Raw genomic sequence first — 19,335 nt, forward strand, 5'->3', positions numbered from 1 at the left:
CATGCAATTCATCCAACAACTCATTTATTCTTGGAATGGCATATCTGTTCTTTATTGTTTTTTTGTTCAACGCGCGGTAGTCCACACACATGTGCATCGTCTCGTCTTTCTTTTTGACGAAGACCACAGATGACGCGAATGGGCTAGAACTAGGACGGATCCATCCTTTCTCTAGCAATTCCTAAATCGTCCTTTCAATCTCATCTTTGAGTTTCTTCGGATGGCGGTACGATGTGGTTATGACCGGCTTTGCCCTTGATTCCAACTCGATAGTGTGTTCAAACCCTCTATGAGGTGGTACGCCAGGAGGAATATTCATGAAAACTTTTTCATGTCTACTTAAAATATCTTGGAGTTCATCATCCTATGGAGGTGTTTGTTGCCCTTTTATAGGTTTCGTCGAGATAAAACAATGTGCAACCCATGCAATGTCATCATGCCGAAAAATTGCCTCTATCCGATGCGCAAAAACTTTCTTCGAACCTTCATTCGCTATTCCTCGAAGGACAACCTTCTTCCCCTCAACAACAAAAGTGAAGTCCATCCGTTTGAAACTCTAAGTGTATTCATCGAGTGTCTCCATCCACTGTATCCCGAGAATAACTTCCATGTCAGCAAGGTCCACTATGAAGAAATCCTTAATCACCGTGTGATTCGCCATTGTGATACTCGACTGAGGAACAAAGTGCGTACATGGCCACTCCGACGACCTTGACCCAAAAACTTGCGTGCGCCTCTGTAGGGAGACTTCTTCGTTTTACCAAGGATGAGTTTATGAAATTTAGAGTAGCTCTGCTATCCAATATCACCGTAACCCTTTGTCCTTGAAGGGTACCCCGTACACGAAAAATTGTGCACCTCAGGCTGCCGACCAAGGCAATGGTTCCTCTGCGCTATACCAAAGCGACAATTCTCTCCGTACGGTTTAAATTGACCATTTTGGTGTCATTGTGGGGTTGGTTATCTTCGACCGGCATTTCTTCCTATTCGTCCTCATCGTCGAATACGACCTCAATGTAATGGATCTTCCTCTTCCCGAGGCATTGGTGGCCAAGCTCCCAAGGTCCCTTGCAATTGAAGCACAATTTCTTCCTTCAGAGTTCCTATCTGGTAGCCTCATCCAACGACGGCTTCTTGGGCAGAGGTTTGTGCATCGAAAACGTCAAAGGTTTAGAATGTGAGTAACTTTGAGAGGATGAGGATGATGCCGATGACGATGCCATACTCCGTGCTTTATTGATTGCTTCCGACAGAGTGCCAGGATTGAACCCCTTCACACAACCTTTCAGAGGTTCTGTCAGTCCGTCCATGAAGAGCACTACCCGCCTTCTTTCGGAAATGTCCGTGACCAAGACAGAGAGTCTTTGAAATTCCACAATGAACTAATTGACCGATCCAATTTGTCTCAGTTGTGCCAAATCTTTGAAGTTGAGTTCCAAATCCTTACCATCAAATCACTCTATCAATCTCTCTGTGAATTATGCATAAGTATTTATTTGATCATGTCGTAATGTGATGGTGTCATGATGCCACCATTCGTGCGCAACTCCTTCCAAGTGCAATGTGGCGAATTTGATTGCTTCTTCTTTTGGCATAGGATTTAGCTGGAAGTAGGTATCAACTTTCATTACCCACGCTTGCGCAGATATGGAATTGGATCCATCAAATGGAGACAGATTTACCTTACTCAACTTTCTTCTAAGATCATCATTAAAATATCCTCTGTTTCAGCCTCCTGAATATCTCATTCTCAGATCCGCATAATCTTTGTAGGATATATCTTCTTCAAGGTTTGCATTCTTCCAATCTTCCCTCAGTTGTTCTTGCATCTCTTCGAAGGTTGGTTGTTTCCCTTCGTGTTGTGCCATGATGGAAAAGTCAGCATGGAAGGTCGAGAGCATGTTGGATGAGGGTTTGATTTACCTAACACCGAGTCTACGCTGTAACCATTTTGTTCCCCCGATATTTTGTTTTCCGCCAACTTTTTGAGAGTTTCTTCCATGAGTCGCTGCTTATCAGTGATCTGGACCTAATTCCTGGCAAGTTCCCTCAGTAGTGCCACCAGTTTGGCAGCAGTCAGTTCTTGTTTGGCAACCATTCGATCAACGGAATGTGTCCTCTTCCGGCTATAAACTCTCATTCACTGTCCATAGGCTGGCAGGATTGATGCGCCCTTTGAAATGTTTCGACTAATCTCTAACTCAACGAGTTACAAAAGCCGTACAGATGTGGATAAGTTTGTACAAACTTGGGGTGTACGAACTGGAATGGAGAGCCATACGAAATGCTGCAATAAGGCCATACAAACTGAGGTGAAAACAGGTCGTACAGTAGACTAGTGACCATACAATGTGTGGAAGATGGTGTCGGAAAGGAGAAGGCTGTACAGTATAGGACGTACGGTCAAAAAGGGATCTGCAGTATGGTGGACTGTTATGGCCATACGGTAGGGAGGAATGGAGGCCATATGGATGGGTTATGAATGTCGTACGATGGTCGTGGTAGGAGTACGATGGGGAGTGAGGAGGATGTATGGTGGGGGCTAGGAGTCTGTATGGCAGGCCTTACTTGGTGTGGGTGAGTGACAAGGCAATGTACGGCAATGGGTAAGAAATAGTACGGAAATGACCAAAAGCCACACAGAGAGGTCTCGGGGACCAAAATGGAATTCACCCTTGTTCATACACAAAACACAATAGATCCTGATGAAAACCACACAATAATAGAGATTTGAATGCAAATAATAATTGCTAGAAGATAATGCTCCGATTTGCCAAATCCAAACGAAGTATTACATGCAACAACGAAATAGGGTGAGGATTGAATCCCACCGAAACCGCATAAGCCAAATAGAGAAGATCTTTCACTTCCAAAATGGCAAACAATCCAAAACTCCACTAGGAATTCGCAGTACAAAGAAACTTATTCCAAAGCATGCCCTCAAACTTCCTACAAGCCGTGCTTAAATACCTATGGAGAAACCCTTTCGAGGGTGTACAAAGATAGCCAATGGCAACACAAGCTTCAAAGACAAATAAAAAATGGGTCCGAGACACATTAAATCAATCGGCCCGTTACAAAAGTTTAATTTATTATTTATTTTATAACGGGAACACTACACACTAGTTCTTGTTTTGAAAGACAAGCTACAAGAGAGTGTGAAGGAGGATATAAATCAGAAAATGAAGATTTCAGCTTGAAGGTAGAAGCTACATGAAAGAAGGAACCAACTATAAATAGAGAAGTAAAATCAATACTTGATAAGTATGAAGGCATAGTTGCTGATGGAAAGCCAAGAGTCTACCTCCCATGAGAGAAATCAGTCATTGTATAGATCTTATACCAGGCTCAACATTGCCCAACAAAGCTGCATACAAGCTAACACCACAACAAATTGAGGAAACGGCAAAACAAATTCAAGAATTGCTTGAAGCTGGTCTATTTGGAAAGAGTCTAAGCCTATGTGAGGTACTTGCAGTACTAGCACCTAAGAAAGAAGGAACTTGGAGGCTTTGTACGGATTCAAGAGCTCTCAATAATATTACCATAAGGTATAGATTTCCAATGCCTAGGATAGAAGATTTACTTGATTACTTGGGGAGTGCAAGATATTTTTCAAAGATAGATTTAAAAAGTGGTTACCATCAAATAAGAATTAGGCCATGAGACGAATGGAAGACAGCATTTAAAACAAATAAAGGATTATATCATTATATGAATGGGAGGTGATGCCATTCAGACTGCCTAACGCTCCTAGTACATTTATGAGACTCGTGAATAAGATTCTCAAAGATTTTGCAGGCAAGTTTGTAATAGCATGCTTGGATGACATTCTAGTTTTCAGCAACACAAAGGAGAAGCATTTGCAACATCTAGACATGTTATGGCGGCTATGTGAAGAGAAGTTGATGATTAACTTGGAGAAGCGTACTTTTATGCAAGAAGAGCTGACATACCTTGGCTCTATGATATCCAAAGGAACACTCAAGATAGATCAGGATAAGGTAAGTGCAATCCTTTCTTGGCCAACTCCTAAGAATATTGCAGCAGTTAGAAGTTCTCATGGTTTAGCAACCTTCTACAGAAAGTTTATTAGAAATTTCAGCTTGATTTGTGCACCTATCTTGAATACTATAAAAGCACAAAAATGTAAATTTGTATGGACAAAGGAAGCAAATGAAGTCTGTGAACTCCTTAAGAAAAACGCAGTCCAACAACTAGTCCTCACATTTCCTGATTTTAGTAAAGTCTTCCAAATAGAATGCGATGCCAACCACATAGCTATAGAAGGTGTACTTGGCCAAGAGGGTGGACCTATAGCTTTCTTTAGCGAAAAACTCAAAGAAGCTAAACAAAGGTATTCTTCATATGATTTGAAAATGTATGCCCTTGTCCAATCCCTCAAGAAGTGGAAACACTACTTGCTGCCAAAAGAATTCATTGTATACACGGATAACCAAGCCCTTAGCTTTATAAATAGTCAAGAAAAACTCAGTCATAGCCACATGAAATGGGTGGAGACATTACAAGCTTTTAATTTTTCTATAAATCTTAAAAAAGGAGTTGCTAACAAGGTTGCAGATGCCTCAAGTAGAAGAACTTTAACAATCACAGAAATTCAGTTGGAAAGTGTAGATATCTCAACCTTGAAGAACACGTATGCTGATTACAATGATTTTGAAGATATTTATCAAGCATGTACTAACCGGAATGATAGGTACAATCATGAATATTCTGATTTTCTGATTCAAGAAGGACTACAATTCAAAGGTGGACAACTTTGCATTCCTAAGTGCTCAATGAGAGCCAATATTATACAAGAAAAACATAGTGGGGCAATGTCTGGTCATCTTGGACTGGATAAAACTTTGGAGCCGGTTAGAAGGCATTATTTTTGGCCCAAGCTACAGGCAGATGTAAGAAATTTTGTGGAAGAATGTACTATTTGTCAAAAGGGCAAAGAGAAGAGTACAAATGCAAGATTATATCAGCCCCTACCCATTCCTTCAAAACCATGGGAATGCATTAGTATAGATTTTGTCATGGGATTACCAAGAACTCAAAAGGGGTACGATAGTGTTTATGTTGTTGTAGATCTGTTCAGGAAAATGGCACATTTCTTGCCATGTAAATCTACAAATGATGCCTCTCATATTGCAGATTTGTTTTTCAAATAAATAGTTAAGATACATGGATTACCTTTTGAGCATTGTTTCTAACAGAGATGTCAAGTTCATAGGTCACTTTTGGATAACTTTATGGAGGAAACTTGGTACAAGTTTATCTTTTCCATCTGCATACCATCCTCAAACAGATGGTCAAACAGAGGTTGTCAATAGGTCCCTTGGCAACTTGCTGAGATGTCTTACAAAGCAACATGGAGACAAGTGGGACAGCATACTAGCACAAGCAGAGTTTTCTTACAATGTCACAGTTAATAGGAGCACACGAAAGTCTCCATTTCAGATTGTATATGGTATACATCCCAAGGGAGTTCTTGAACTTGAAGATCTTCCAAATTCAGCCCCAATTAGTGCTGATGGAGAGAGTTTAGCTGAAGCTATCAAAGAAGTACAAGACCAAGTCAAGAAAAAACTAGAGAAAGCAAATCAGAAATACAAACAAATTGCTGATCAGAAAAGAAAGGAGTTACAATTCAAGGTTGGTGATTTAGTATGAACTTACTTGAGAAAGGAAACATTACCTCAGTCCAAACGCACCAAACTATTACCAAAGAAGGTAGGACCTTGCCAAGTATTGGCCAAGTATGGACAGAATGCATACAAGATAGAACTACCTTCAGATTCTGTTCTCTCTCCAGCTTTTAACGTATGTGATCTTACTACTTACAAAGGGGCAGCAAGCTCAAATGAGTCCTTGCGGGAAAAAGAAGTATCAACAGACTTGCACGACGTACCCAAACCAAAATCACCTTAGATTGAGTGCATCTTAGATACCAAAATAAAGAAGACAAGGAAAAGACAGTATAACCAGTGTTTGATCAAATGGAAAGATAAGCTAGCATCAAAGGCCATTTGGATGTGTTAATGTTTGATAGCTTCTGTCAGATAACTCTATGGATATACATGTAATTATATATGAGATATAATTCTATGTGAGAAATATATATATATATAACAATAATTAAGTTTATATAAATTAATTATTTGATTATTGAATAGACATGTCTATACAATAACCTATGCTCAATATAAATGAGAGGATGTTGCATATGGAAAACATATACCTCAACAGGCAATGCCATTACATTTGCAGCAGATCTAGAAAACTCAACAGGATGGATGAAAAACAGATTAAGAAGCACGGCGCTTCATTGGAGCAGCTCATCTCAAGTGGACTTGAGATCAAATCTATCCGGGAGTATGGTGAAGGGGCACAAAGTAATTATCAGGCAGATTAAATAGTTTCAAATTTTAAGTTTAAATTTGTGTGTGCAAGTTTCAAAGTTTTCAATAAAAGTTCATTTTCTATGTGGGGGCATCCCATATAAGCCAACCAGACATTAGCCACTTAGGACTAAGGCTTTAGTTTTTTTATGCTTTGAGTGTTTTAATTTGACTTTTGTTTTTCCCAAAAGTGTGTGTGTGGGGATGGCAAGGGAATGACGGCATGGTGATAATGGGGCAGAGAGTGGTGTTGTATACTATACATATAGAACTTGAAATGCTAGTTATGAAATGATGTTTCAAATAACATACCAAGTTGAAATACTTGAACATAACAAAATTGCAACACAAACTAGAAGCATTACACATTCAAAATAGTAATATAGTACATACCCAATAGTAACATTCAAAGATCAAAATTCAAATAGAAATTCAAGTACCCCTCACAACGGTGACGTGGTTGTGGAATGGAAGAGGTGGGGGTACTCAAATACTCTAAGTACCCAATGCAAGGATGTCTCATGGACGGGTACTTCAAGGTTTAGAGGGGGGTACGAGTCCTCGGGTTTCACTGATTGTTCACCCAAATAACCACCATAGCTATCCTAATCAACCAGATTTTCTTAGAAATGTTGAAAAGCGTGTAGACAATTGTCTAAGTTTTAACTCAAGCAACACAATTTGAATGCCTTTTTTAGAAGGCTCCTAAAGGTTTACAAGACCAAAAAAGAAATCATGTGTTTGAAAATTAGACTTGTTCATTCTGTCTTATCACCACACAAGTAGAATAAAATTGATAATGCAAATAGTTAAGCATCCTTATCATGATAAAAGCTCAATATAAAAATACATACACCAATAGGTCCACTGAGTAAGAAAATATTTTTCAGTCCATCTTCCCCATCCTTGCTCAGAGGCTCTTCCTCATCCTGAAAACAACCCCAATCCTCATCTCGGGAGCTACTGTCAGTTTCTTTAGTCTGATCTTTATCCGAACCAAAAACACGGTCATGCCAGCAGTGTAGCCAATCATTTAGAAACATAACTTGTTGAGAATTTCCACAAACCTGCATCATTAAAAAAATTGTATGATTTTTGTATATTTTTAAAAAGAAATACTGCATTACATTAGCTATTCAAAGGAACTAGTCATTTTATTCCTTGGAAAGATCTTACCTTCTAAGCATTCTTAGACCTACCGACACTCACAAGTCAATGAAGATAAAAAGAAATACCATAGTGAGAAACCAAACCTCTCTAGAAGTTTCTGGTTGATATTTGTCTGCCCACATGCTGTTCATACAACTGCTGCGACGGAAGTGATATGAGATAAACCTGCATAACTTAACAGTATAAGATAAGAGAAATCCTAATAAGACTCTTGTTCTCAAAGTTAATAGTGAGCACTTAAAATAACTGTAGCAAGAATTTTTAGAATAGATCTTGTCAAAATACAGGTATTCATCATGTCTACTACAAGAATTTTACGTTCCTACTTCTATTCAAATTATCTTTTACCCTTAAAATGTACAGAAATTTTCTTTGTTTTGTTGGTTATAAGGTCATTTGATGTCTTGTAAGTTTGAATTATGATCAATTCCTACAGCAAAACCAATAGGCAAGCTTTCTTTCATAAATGTGTGCTTCCTGAGCTTATTACTAAAAGTTCAAATTATCAATATTCTGGGCATGTTTACACCAAATTCATAAATGCACTAATCATACAGAGTTGTCCAGATCATATTGCTAAAATAAATTGTCACATACACCCCAATTTGCTGCATTAATATTAACATTCAAGATAGACAACCATGATTTTCTATCATATTTTAATACAATGAAAATCAACTGTGCATTTTATATGGTAACTCCTCTTCAAATTGCATATCCACTCTCTAACATGGGTTTTAAATCACTTTGTAAATAAATTATGAATAAATCAATTACGTACAATAAAGTCCAACAACACGATGGTATGTAGAGCCAAAGAAGACAATGCGATGGTATGTAGAGCCACACTAACAATGTTGCTTGGCATTAACATAGTTGAAGAAAAAGCGAAATATCGCATAACTCACAATACTTCATGGAACAAGGAGTGCGATCTAATCGCAGTAAATATCAGCAGCAAAATGAATAAAAAATCGCCATGATTTTATCCAAAAAATATGCAAAAAAAAGGTCAAATTATATCGCTTTAGGTTTTGTTTTAAAAAGTCAGACAGCTCTTTTGTTTGCAATCGATAATTCTTTTGTTTGAATTCTTAGGCAGGCTTTAAAAAGTCTGCAGGTTTGTTTGCATTCAACAGCAGGTTTTAAAAAGTCTGCAGGGTCGTTTGCGTTTGAAGGCTGGAGTATGAAATTTGTCCGATTGTCTTACCTGGAGAAAAGTTGTCTTCAGATTTGGGAGACTTGTTTGTCCTCACTCGGCAGAATTGACTTCCCAGGTATGTAACATTGTAAAGTTCAACTATTAAAGATATGTATAATATATATTTTGTAAATATTTTGTAAGTTTTTATATTTTTACTAATATAAATGTATTTGATATTTGTTAAAATACAGTAAATACTGTTATTTATTTACTACTATTTTCATATCTTATAATTATAAATATAACAGTATTTATGGTATTTTAATTTTTGACAGATTTATAAAATATTAAATAGACTCGTGATTAATATATTTTAATAGATTTATAATACATTTTAATATGTATATGTATTTACTAATCTGGTATTTAAAATTTTAATACATTCATAATTTAGTATTTTAATAGAGTTATAAAATATTAAATTCTATTTATCGTATGCTTTCTAATTATAATTAATGTTTTTTTTAATAGTCTCTCAAAGTCTACCCATTTCTTTACAAGATGGCTAGTGGGAAAAAGAGGGACCCTTTATGGAAACATGGGATACCATGACCAAATCAAGGAGATGTCCAATGTAATCCATTGCCTTAAGCATATGACTTCGAGTGTAAGTCGATTGAAATATCATCTTGCAAAGATTTCATGCAATGATATTGCACCGCATAATAAATACCCGGAAGAGGCCACAAGAGAGGCTTTGACAAGCCTTGAAACATATGCACAAAAGAAGGTAGCAAAAAAGACGACATTAGAGGCCATAGCAGCCTCTATGGGGGGTTTTAGTTCTACAGAGTCACAAGCAAGTATAGAGGCTTTTTCTTCCATTGGGCCACAAATAAAAGGATTAGAAATTGTGGGTGGGTCATTATCAGACTTTTGAGTTCTATATAATACTCCTAGTGCTCAACTCGACTTGCTAGGTACTACATGGAACAAAGGGATACATGAGAAGAAAAGGGTGGCAGGAGCAAGATTTTGGATCTACAATGATATTCTCTTCAATGTTTTATGTAGTCCATATTGGGATCAATTGGCCACTTCAATTTTCGTGTTTGGTAAGGGGTTCAAGCCCCCAACTCATTATGAGATGAGTGGGCCGTTGTTAGACGATGAGGTAAAAACCATTCATCAACTTGTAGAAGAGCACTAAAAAGTTTAGGACAAAGAAGTTGCACTATTATATCTGATGGGTGGATAGATTATAGGAATAGGACACTCATTAACTTTCTGGTTGCTTCAAGGGTAGATACTATTTCTAAAAACAGTTGATACGTCTAATCAAGAGAAAAATGTAGAAAATTTGTGCAACATGTTGGATGAGGTGGTGGTGAAAGTGGGAGTGGCTAATGTCATCCAGATTGTGACTAATAATGCATCTGCATATGTGGAAGCCAATAGACTTGTCATGGGGAGGCATCCCACATTATTTTGGAGCCTTTGTGTTGCCCATTGTCTTGACTTGCTCCTTGAGGAGCTGGAGAAGCTGAGTTGGGTCGAGAAGGTGGTTGAAGATGGAAGGAATATCACAAAATACATCTACAATCACACATGGATCCTAAATTTTATGAGAGAGCACACCAATGGTAAGAATCTTGCGCGAGAAAGGGTCACACGCTTTACTACTAATTTCCTCAACTTGCAAAGCATATTGGCCACATTGAACAACTTAAGGTATATGTTTGTGAGTGTAAAATGGTTAGTCCTTATGCCAAGAAGCATGAAGCAAAGAAGATTGTAAAAATTGTGTTTGATGTTAGATTTGGCAAGCTAATGGAGGAGATCATCAACATAAGTTTTCAAGTCTTGATTGATGATTTATTATTTAATTTTCAAACATTGCAAGTCACTGATTTTGTATAATTTTTTATGCCTAAGTGTCAGAATTGTTGGTAAGGGCTCTATGAACGATAAATGGTGATAAAAACCCCATGGGGTATCTATACAAGGCCATGGCAGCGCCAAAGAGGTCATTCAATACTTGTATAGGTCAAATGAAACCAAATATAGACCCTTATCAAACATAATTGACCGTAGGTGGAACGAACAACTCCACCAACATATTCATGTAGCTGCCTACTACTTGAACTGCAAGTTCTATTTATTTGGCACTTTTAGAGAAGATACAGAGGTTCAAATTGGCTTGGACACATGTATTCGAAGATTGGTTGTTGATTTGGACCTTTGAGACTTCATATTTGATGAGTTACAGAGCTACAAAAGGGAAGAGGAGCCATTGTTTCTTCTCTTGATTGCAAACATAGGAGACACAACTTGCAACCAAGTAAATAAGAACATGTGTTTAATTTTATTATATCATTTATTTTCTCATTATGTTTGTTGGATTCTTCACCACATTGTAATTGTCTTTTCTTATCCTTGCAAAGCTAGGGTGGAAAGAATTACGATAATAGATAGTGCCTATTATTAGTTAATGGTTATCTATTTGTAGTTTATTGTAAATATTAAAATGTTTCTAATATTTAGTTAGGTGGTAGAACTGTTTGTTTTCTTTCAGCTAGAATAGAAAGTTTCTATTCTTTACAATCGTTTCCTAAGGAAGTATCGTTTCATTCATTTGTATATATTGACCTCTTAATCTCTGTTAATATCAAGCAAGTATTTAACCAATAACTTCGCAATAGGAAGATTATGGTGTCACAACATCTAATCTTCAAAAGTTTGTCATCTGAATATAATCGCAGCATTGTAGTGCTTCTGGTTGTAAGACAAATTGAAGTACTTTTGCGAACATACACACAAAGAAGCACAATAGGTTGACTCAGAAGTGCTCAAATGACTTGGTTTATGTGCGATACAACCTTTGCTTGCATGAAAAGAAGCTGCAAGGCAAGCTTCATATGATGCACTTGACTTGAATGAGATTGATCCATATTTACCAAATTGCATTTCCCTTTATTGACTGATAAGCAGCTAGCGGTGTTTGAGATGGAGGTAGATGACTAGGATGCAGAAGTGGCAGCATGTAAGGAGGAAGAGCTTGGTTATCCATTAGAGGCTTCTATTGAGCCCGAGGCACCTATTCAAGCACTTAAGCACCACCTACACAAAAACAGTGATTAGTTTTGTGCTTTAGTCGTAGACGCAATTTATAATTTATACTTCTAGTTTTTATTGATACTGATATTTAATATGTATTCAGAAGTTGTAGTTTCATGGAGTTTGGCTTCTATATGTATTGAACTTATTTTGATTCAGATGTTGTACTTGTTATTTTGTATATGATTCTATCACTATGTTAATCTACTAAGTTTTTATTGCTATGAATTACTATTTAATTCAAAACTTTGATTAATATGGTGGATATCTCAAATCAGTACATGTTCTACGAATTTGGTGTGTGTGTTTTTAAGAATTTTTAAGAAATTTTATATTTTCAAATGTTTTGATAAATATGATAATTTATTGTCAAATCTTACGTAAGTTTTTGACAATTCCAAGATTTTCAAAGATTTTGGGTCAACCCAAATATTGTTGAAACCGAGTTATTCAACTATGGGTATTAGTTTGAAGGAGTTAAAGCATTTTGATGATTAAAGGCATCACCAAGGATAACTTTAGTGGCTAATATTCGCCAATTGGCTAATCTCACTCATTGGGCACCCTAGATATGGTTAATTTTTTTGCACTTTTGGGGTGTACATATTGCCTACACTTTACCAAAATTAGGTCCCATGCTTAGGCTAATTGCCAATAATAATACAGAAGTACTTATATTTTAGTGATGACTTCACCAATGGAATCTAATTTTTGTACGTAGCAATTTAAATATATTCGCCTATAATTTTCAATGCTTGTATTAATTGATGGTAATATTAGCCAATATTTGGTAAACATTTAAGTTACACTATAGATTAAGTATGTAGATTTCACATGTGTCTCTATTTTGAAGACTTTTCATGAAATTTTTTATCCTTTCTCACTTTTTTGCGAAATAGATTTGATTGGGGACACACGTCTTTACTTTGGAAACTTTCTTAAAAACTTGATATGCTTTTAAAAGTTTGACTTGAAATAGGATTTAGGCCATTATTCTAGGATCATTCAATGGTTAAAAATAATAGAGGTGCTTCCCCCAAACCACCATTCAATAATTTGAAAGGAAACTATAATGATAAAAGTGGACTAAATTTAACCTTAAAGTTTGATAATTGATTAGGCTCCATATAATAATAATAATAATAAAATCATTATTTGTGTACTTTTTCCTATGATTTTCATCAATAATGAATGATTTGCCAGAATTTTATAGAATTTTCATATGATTGAAAAATAATCGCCAATAAAATTTAAAAATTTCCTACTTAAAAATAAAAATTCACCAATAGAAATTAATTTTTTTCCCCTTGAACTAATGTTCAATTCACCAAAATTTTATACTTTTTTCTAAAGGCGGGTTTCTTAAAGTTATCCCTGGGCATCACTTCAAATCCTTTTGTTATTTTGAAAAAAATTCATTATAATCATCATTGTGAAAATTTGAATAAAATATGAATTTAAAAATTTTCATTTTCATTGTTAATGTTCACTTCAAAATTCAAATGTCTATTGCAACCATTGCAATGTTTATACAACTTTGATGTTTAGTATTTTACAAGTTTAATTACTAATTCTAAGATTCTTATACCTATTCCTAACATCTTTTTATAGCTAATTTTAGAAAAAGCCCCTCCACTATCATCCCCAAACATAGGCCCTTGGTTCTCTCGTCCCATTATCAAGGAATTTTGTGGAACTATGATGAAAACATTCAAAAGATGTTGGATCAAGCTTCTACAACCAATAAGGAGGCCAAATTCACCTCCACTATATGAGAAAAGATATTCAATATCAATTGACCTGAGTTTCTAGATTTTCTCTTGGACTTGGGAACTCCTGGTTTAATTCTCTCAAAAGTCTAATCATTGTTAGACTATGTCAAAAGTTTGTTGAAGAGACCAAATTTTGTTGGGAATTTTGTGAGAGGAACCCTAGCAAAATTAAAACAACTTTTGGGCAACTTTGGTTACCAGTTTAGAAACCCGGACAAAAATTCAAAGAATTTTGAGAAATTTGGTCAAACAATACCTTCTTGTTTACTTTTTATTTTTTGCCAAATTAGACTCAAGTATATGATTAGACTCAAATTACTAATATTTAATTTGGATTATATGCCACTCAAGAAGAGGAATCGGGATGTATAAAAGGGTCACACATCTATTACGAAATGTATGTAATACACCATAATTCATGCATATAGCCTAAAGATGTATCAAAAATTATGGATTGAACAAAATCTAAAGAGATTTTTACTGTGGATAATTATGGATCCAAAGCCTGCTTTCTTGGCTTCATCTAGTCTGATCCAAAGTTGCTTTTTTTGAATCATTCAGTATGATAGTTAATGTGTGAAGCTTACAATATGGTAACAATCACAACCATGGCCTTAAATGGACTATAGCATTACTTTTTGTGCTTCTAATTTGCAACTGCAGAATGATGATGATTTGCTTGATGGTTTTGATGATATTTATTAATGATGGTTGATTATTAATGTTGGCATTATTGCTTTTGAACTGAAACATTGATATGGTGGTGTATGAACTTATTTGCTATTGCATCTATGTGTGTGTACGTGCATTTGTTTGCATATATATTTTAAAGGCATGCATTTTTGTATGGACAAACCTTAAACAAATCCGAACACAACCACACCAAAAATGAACACATTTCGAACACAAAATTCAAAACCAAATTAGTACCTGAATCCAAATGGCAACTTAGCAATTAACAGAACCATACAATCCACATCAAACTAGTGCAATTGAAAAGTACAATAAAACTATCATGGAGATGGCATTATTACGAAGTAAATGGTAAAATACTTGCTTGTAATTAACAAAGACCGAGAGGTCAATATAGACAAAGAATAAAGCGATGTTTCCTTAGGAAACGATCATAAAGAACAAAAATATTCTATTCTAGCCAAAAGAAAGCTAAAGAAAGCTAACAAATAACTATAGACTAACTAATATTAGAAACATTCTAATATTTACAATAGATTACAAATAGATAACCATTACCTAATAATAGAAGCTTATCTATTATCGTAATACCCTCTCTTAATGGGTAATCTATCCACAGCACAAAGCTGTCAAAAAGCGTAAAAGGCAGATTTTATCTGCTCAAAGTGCTCTGCACTATTCGTTATGGGCTGCAAACCAGATTGCTTAGATAGGGCAGCTAAGCACTTTTGACATTCAACCTTCAAGTGCCCATACTTGTGTCAATAGTTGCATTGAATGTTCTTCTTCCTAGAACCTTCTGAAGTTGGAGCAGAGGACCTCTACTGAGAAGACTATTGTGAGCCAAAACCATCTTATCACTATCGCGATATTCAAAGATGGTTAGCATTCAATGATTCCATATACCATAATTGTGACCGTTGAACTTCTAAATTTCCTCGAGCAAAATATTAGTCAGAGATGCCACAGTACGTTTTTCAGTGAAAAAGCATGAAAATCTGTGAAGGCGTAAAGGATGCCCCAAAAGAGAGCTCGAAATCCAAAAAGAATATTGTCGATTTTTGGATCCGCTGGCTCGAAAATCAAAGCACCCAAAAAAATCAAACGACGACCTAGTTGAGCTCTCGAAAAATCCACCGAGAATCGATAATCAAAAAAAGAATTTGAGCCCAAAATTAGGGTTTTGAACAAAAACGGCCTTGCTGCAAAAAAAACCACAACAAATGGCGAAAATGTGTAGAAAAAGAGACGGCAATTACAAAAAAATGGTCGTAAGAAATAGATATCGAAGAAAATAATTTCAAAAGATATTGCTCTGATAATTTTGAACAACAAATTATAATATTTTTCAAGAAAATTCAAAGAATTGGCTCTAATACCATATTATGAAGTAACTAGTAAAATACTTGCTTGTAATTAACAAAGACCGAGAGCTCTATATATATAAAAGAATAAAGTGATGTTTCCTTAGGAAACAATCGTAAAGAAGAGAAATATTCTATTCTAGCCAAAAGAAAGCTAAAGAAAGCTAAAGAAAGCTAATAGATAACTACAAACTAACTAATATTAGAAACATTGTAATATTTACAATAGATAACTATTAACTAATAATAGAAGCTTATCTATTATCGTAATAGGCATGTCGCATATTGCATGTCAAGAATGTGCCCTACCAATATCGGGAATAAGCTATGAACACAAACGTTGATATTCTAAATAAATGTTTGTTAATCTATACAAAATGATTGTAAAGAGGTTGAAAAAAATCGCACCTAATGAATTTTGGACTAGTGATCAAACTAAGGTAATGTCTTTTAGAGTTCTTAGTTTAGCCACATTAACTTTAGTTCTTACGTAGAGAAATTATGAGCTAGATTCCAAAAGTATCAAGTATTTCATTGCTGGTTATACTAAACTATCTAAGCTACGCAAGATGCTTCTAGCAATAGTGTCATTGTTAGCTAGAATGTTGATGTAAAAGAAACGGACTCATATTTTTCAAATTTTCAAATCTAGTTACAATACCCTTTGCAAGATGAACCCTCCAATTCATTAGGGAAACTTGTAAGTCAACCTTTTGTTGGTTCTCCACTTTTGTATGAAAGACACAAGAACAAAAAAGCTTCCACTTTAACTAAGGCTCCAGTTAAGAACTTTGACTTCATAGCATTCATTTAAGACACATTAAAGACATCAACAATAATATTCCACATTAAAACTCAATCTAATGAGTGCCCTTTAAGAAAGGGAAAAAGGTCATTATTTCAATGAGCATATTCAAATTGTTGTTCTACCTAATAATCTTTGTCAAATTTCTAAATAACAAAAGTTTCCTAAAGCATGAGGAAAACCAAGATGGGAAGTTGAGATGATGTGTTAATAGAGAATCATACTTGGGAGCTGGTTGAATCACCTCTAAGCAAAAATCCACTTGGATGCAAATGGGTTTATAATGTAAAATGTAAAGTTGTGGTTCACCAAACAAATATAAAGCACATTTTGTTGGTGAGAGATATTTACAATAGGATGGTATGGTTTTGAAAACTTTTGCTCCTACTGATAAGATGGTCACATTTTGGTTGCTTCTCTTGATAGCTGCTCAATTTGGTTGGAAGGTGTATCAAATGGATGTAAAAAGTGTCTTCTTGAACAAGTACTTCAATAAGGGAGTCTACATGGTGCAACCTAAGAATTTTCAAGTTCCTCAACATAAACATCTGGTTTGCAGGTTACTAAAGTCTATACAAAAAATTAAACAAGCTCCTGAAGACTGGTATCATAAAATTGATCAACATCTAAATGATACTGGACTCAGTACAGTCTTTCTTATCCAAACTTTATGTCAAATGGGATGGCAATTATATTGGATTCTGTACAGTTTCTTATCCAAACTTTATGTCAAATGGGATGGCAATCATATTGTATATGTTGATGATCTTGTCATTGTATATAGAACAAAGACTACAATTCAACAAGAAAAATCATATTCATTTGCATCTCTTAATATTCCAAATAATATTGCCTAAAAATTGAGTTCTGACAATCTGATCATCAAATTTTAATGCTTCAAATCAAATGTACCACAAGTCTTTTGCAGTGTTTTGGGATGGCATCATGTAATTCATCTTCTATGTCTGTAGAGGTCAATGTCATGTCCCCTATTGGAATTTTACTTCACTTACCCAAAAATTCCCAACTAGAGTTTGGATTGCACCAAAAGAATGGCATATAATATTGTTCCTTACTAGAAGGTAGCCAATTCCCCAAGATCACCTTGTATCTAAATCAGATTTAATTAAGAAACAATTACTGTTTCATAATATATACTTAACCCATAATTGCTTACTTCTCTCCTTAGCATCAACCATAATAAGGACAGGGCTTTACATGTCCTTGGGGCACTTGTATGCCAATCTACAAGGAGGCTCCCCTCAATACATTGGGAATGTATGTTCATACCCATCTTGTTAGTATGTTCACATCCATCTTGTTATGGTAAATCGATGTCGTTGTTATTAAACAGAGGAGATGAAAGCTCCTTATATAGAGTTACAAAGACTGTGTTTCTAAAGAAACAATCGTGAACTAAAGATAAAAATAGAAACTACTTAATAAACTAAAGATTAAATAAGATGGCCATTGAAGAAACATTACAATATTCTAATACCCTTCGGGCCTCCCCTAATGGTCATTGACTAACTGTTGTCATTTGGTCATAAGCTCTGCAGAACATTCTATTGCTGCTAAGACCCTCCCTGGATCTACAAAATCTTAATGACCAAGAAGCCATCCAAAAGAAAAAGAAACAGATAACGGTTCCCCCTTCTTCAACCCTCCTAGAATCAGTAAATCTTCCAACCAGAAATCATCAAAAAATTCCAACCTAATGTTGGATAACAAAGTTGCCCTTCCCTGTAGCCAAAGACATACCAAGAGCAACTGCCACAATTTTGGGGAAAAATAGACAAACCTTCCAAACTTTGTGGATGACCAAGATGCCCCAAAACAGAATGCAAAAAGCCATATTTTTTTGGAGAAAAATCAGGAATACAATTTGAGGCGAAAAGTCAACCTAAACTTGACAATAGAATCTGAAACACAAATCAATGCACAAAGCATCATTTTTTAGTAAAAACAGTATAACCAAATAGATAATTTTTGAAGAAAAAATTATAAACCTACAGATAATTTTGGATGAAAAAATTGTAAACCCAATAGATAAAATTTGAGGAAAAGATTAGAAACCCACACAAGACAATTTTTGCGGAATAAATTATAAACCTACAAGACAATTTAAACCCACAAGACAATTTTTGAGGAACAAATTATTAACCCATTAAATATTTGTTAAAGAAAAAAATATTAAAACTCAATAGATATTTTTTGAGGAAAATTTTATTAAAACCCAACAGATAATTTTTGAGGAAAAATTTATTAAAACTCAACATAGAATTTTTTAAGAGAAAAAATATGAAAACCCGTCTTCAATTTTTCAAGGGAAAAAATTATGAAAACTGATCAAAAATTTTTAAGAGAAAAATTATGAAAACCCATGAGAGAAACCTTCATGCGTCAAAAAAGAGGCTTTGCATGGTAAAACAGCACATGCAAGTACATGCAACTCACAAAATGCACATGCAAGTACATGCAACCTTCAAAAAGTAGAGACCTACGAAACCAAGAAATTGCACCACAATCAAAACTCTCAACTAGGCTTGTGATTTTCAGCAAAAATCCTTGAACACAAACCACAAAATTTACATGAAATACCTTCAAACATTTTATTTTCAGAAAATTGAAAAAAAAAAATCTGGAAAAATTTCCAGATCAAAAGAGGCTCGATCTTTTTTTAAGAAAATTGTAAAAATATATGAAATCTCATTGACCCACTCTGATACCATGTTAAAGTAAATTGATGTTGTTGTTGGTGTTGTTATTTAATAGAGGAGATGAAGGCTCTACTTATATAAATTTACAAAGACAATGTTTTTTAAAAAAGCAATTGTAAACTAAGACAAAAATAGAAACTAGC

The 19,335-nt window shown here is 35.1% G+C and overlaps 1 protein-coding gene across 5 annotated transcripts in view; it reads right to left on the reverse strand.

Moving 5' to 3' along the window:
• LOC149534651 (P-loop containing nucleoside triphosphate hydrolases superfamily protein) overlaps nt 1-19,335 on the reverse strand; it is a 119,788-nt gene that overhangs the window by 59,322 nt on the left and 41,131 nt on the right. For all 5 annotated transcript variants that reach the window (XR_016356646.1, XR_016356645.1, XR_016356647.1 and 2 more), the window contains exons 9-10: nt 7,661-7,742; nt 7,262-7,474 (exon numbers count right to left, since the gene is read on the reverse strand). Coding sequence is in view for 2 of the 5 variants with exons in the window: in XM_089802941.1 (XP_089659067.1) it covers nt 7,262-7,474; nt 7,661-7,742 (295 nt within the window). In the remaining 3 variants the exon portion in view is untranslated. The remainder of the gene's footprint in view (nt 1-7,261; nt 7,475-7,660; nt 7,743-19,335) is intronic.

This window comes from Cupressus sempervirens, chromosome 10, assembly GCF_028749045.1.
Source record: "Cupressus sempervirens isolate cs-2001-9-10 chromosome 10, ASM2874904v1, whole genome shotgun sequence".
In the NCBI taxonomy this organism is placed as follows: Eukaryota; Viridiplantae; Streptophyta; class Pinopsida; order Cupressales; family Cupressaceae; genus Cupressus; species Cupressus sempervirens.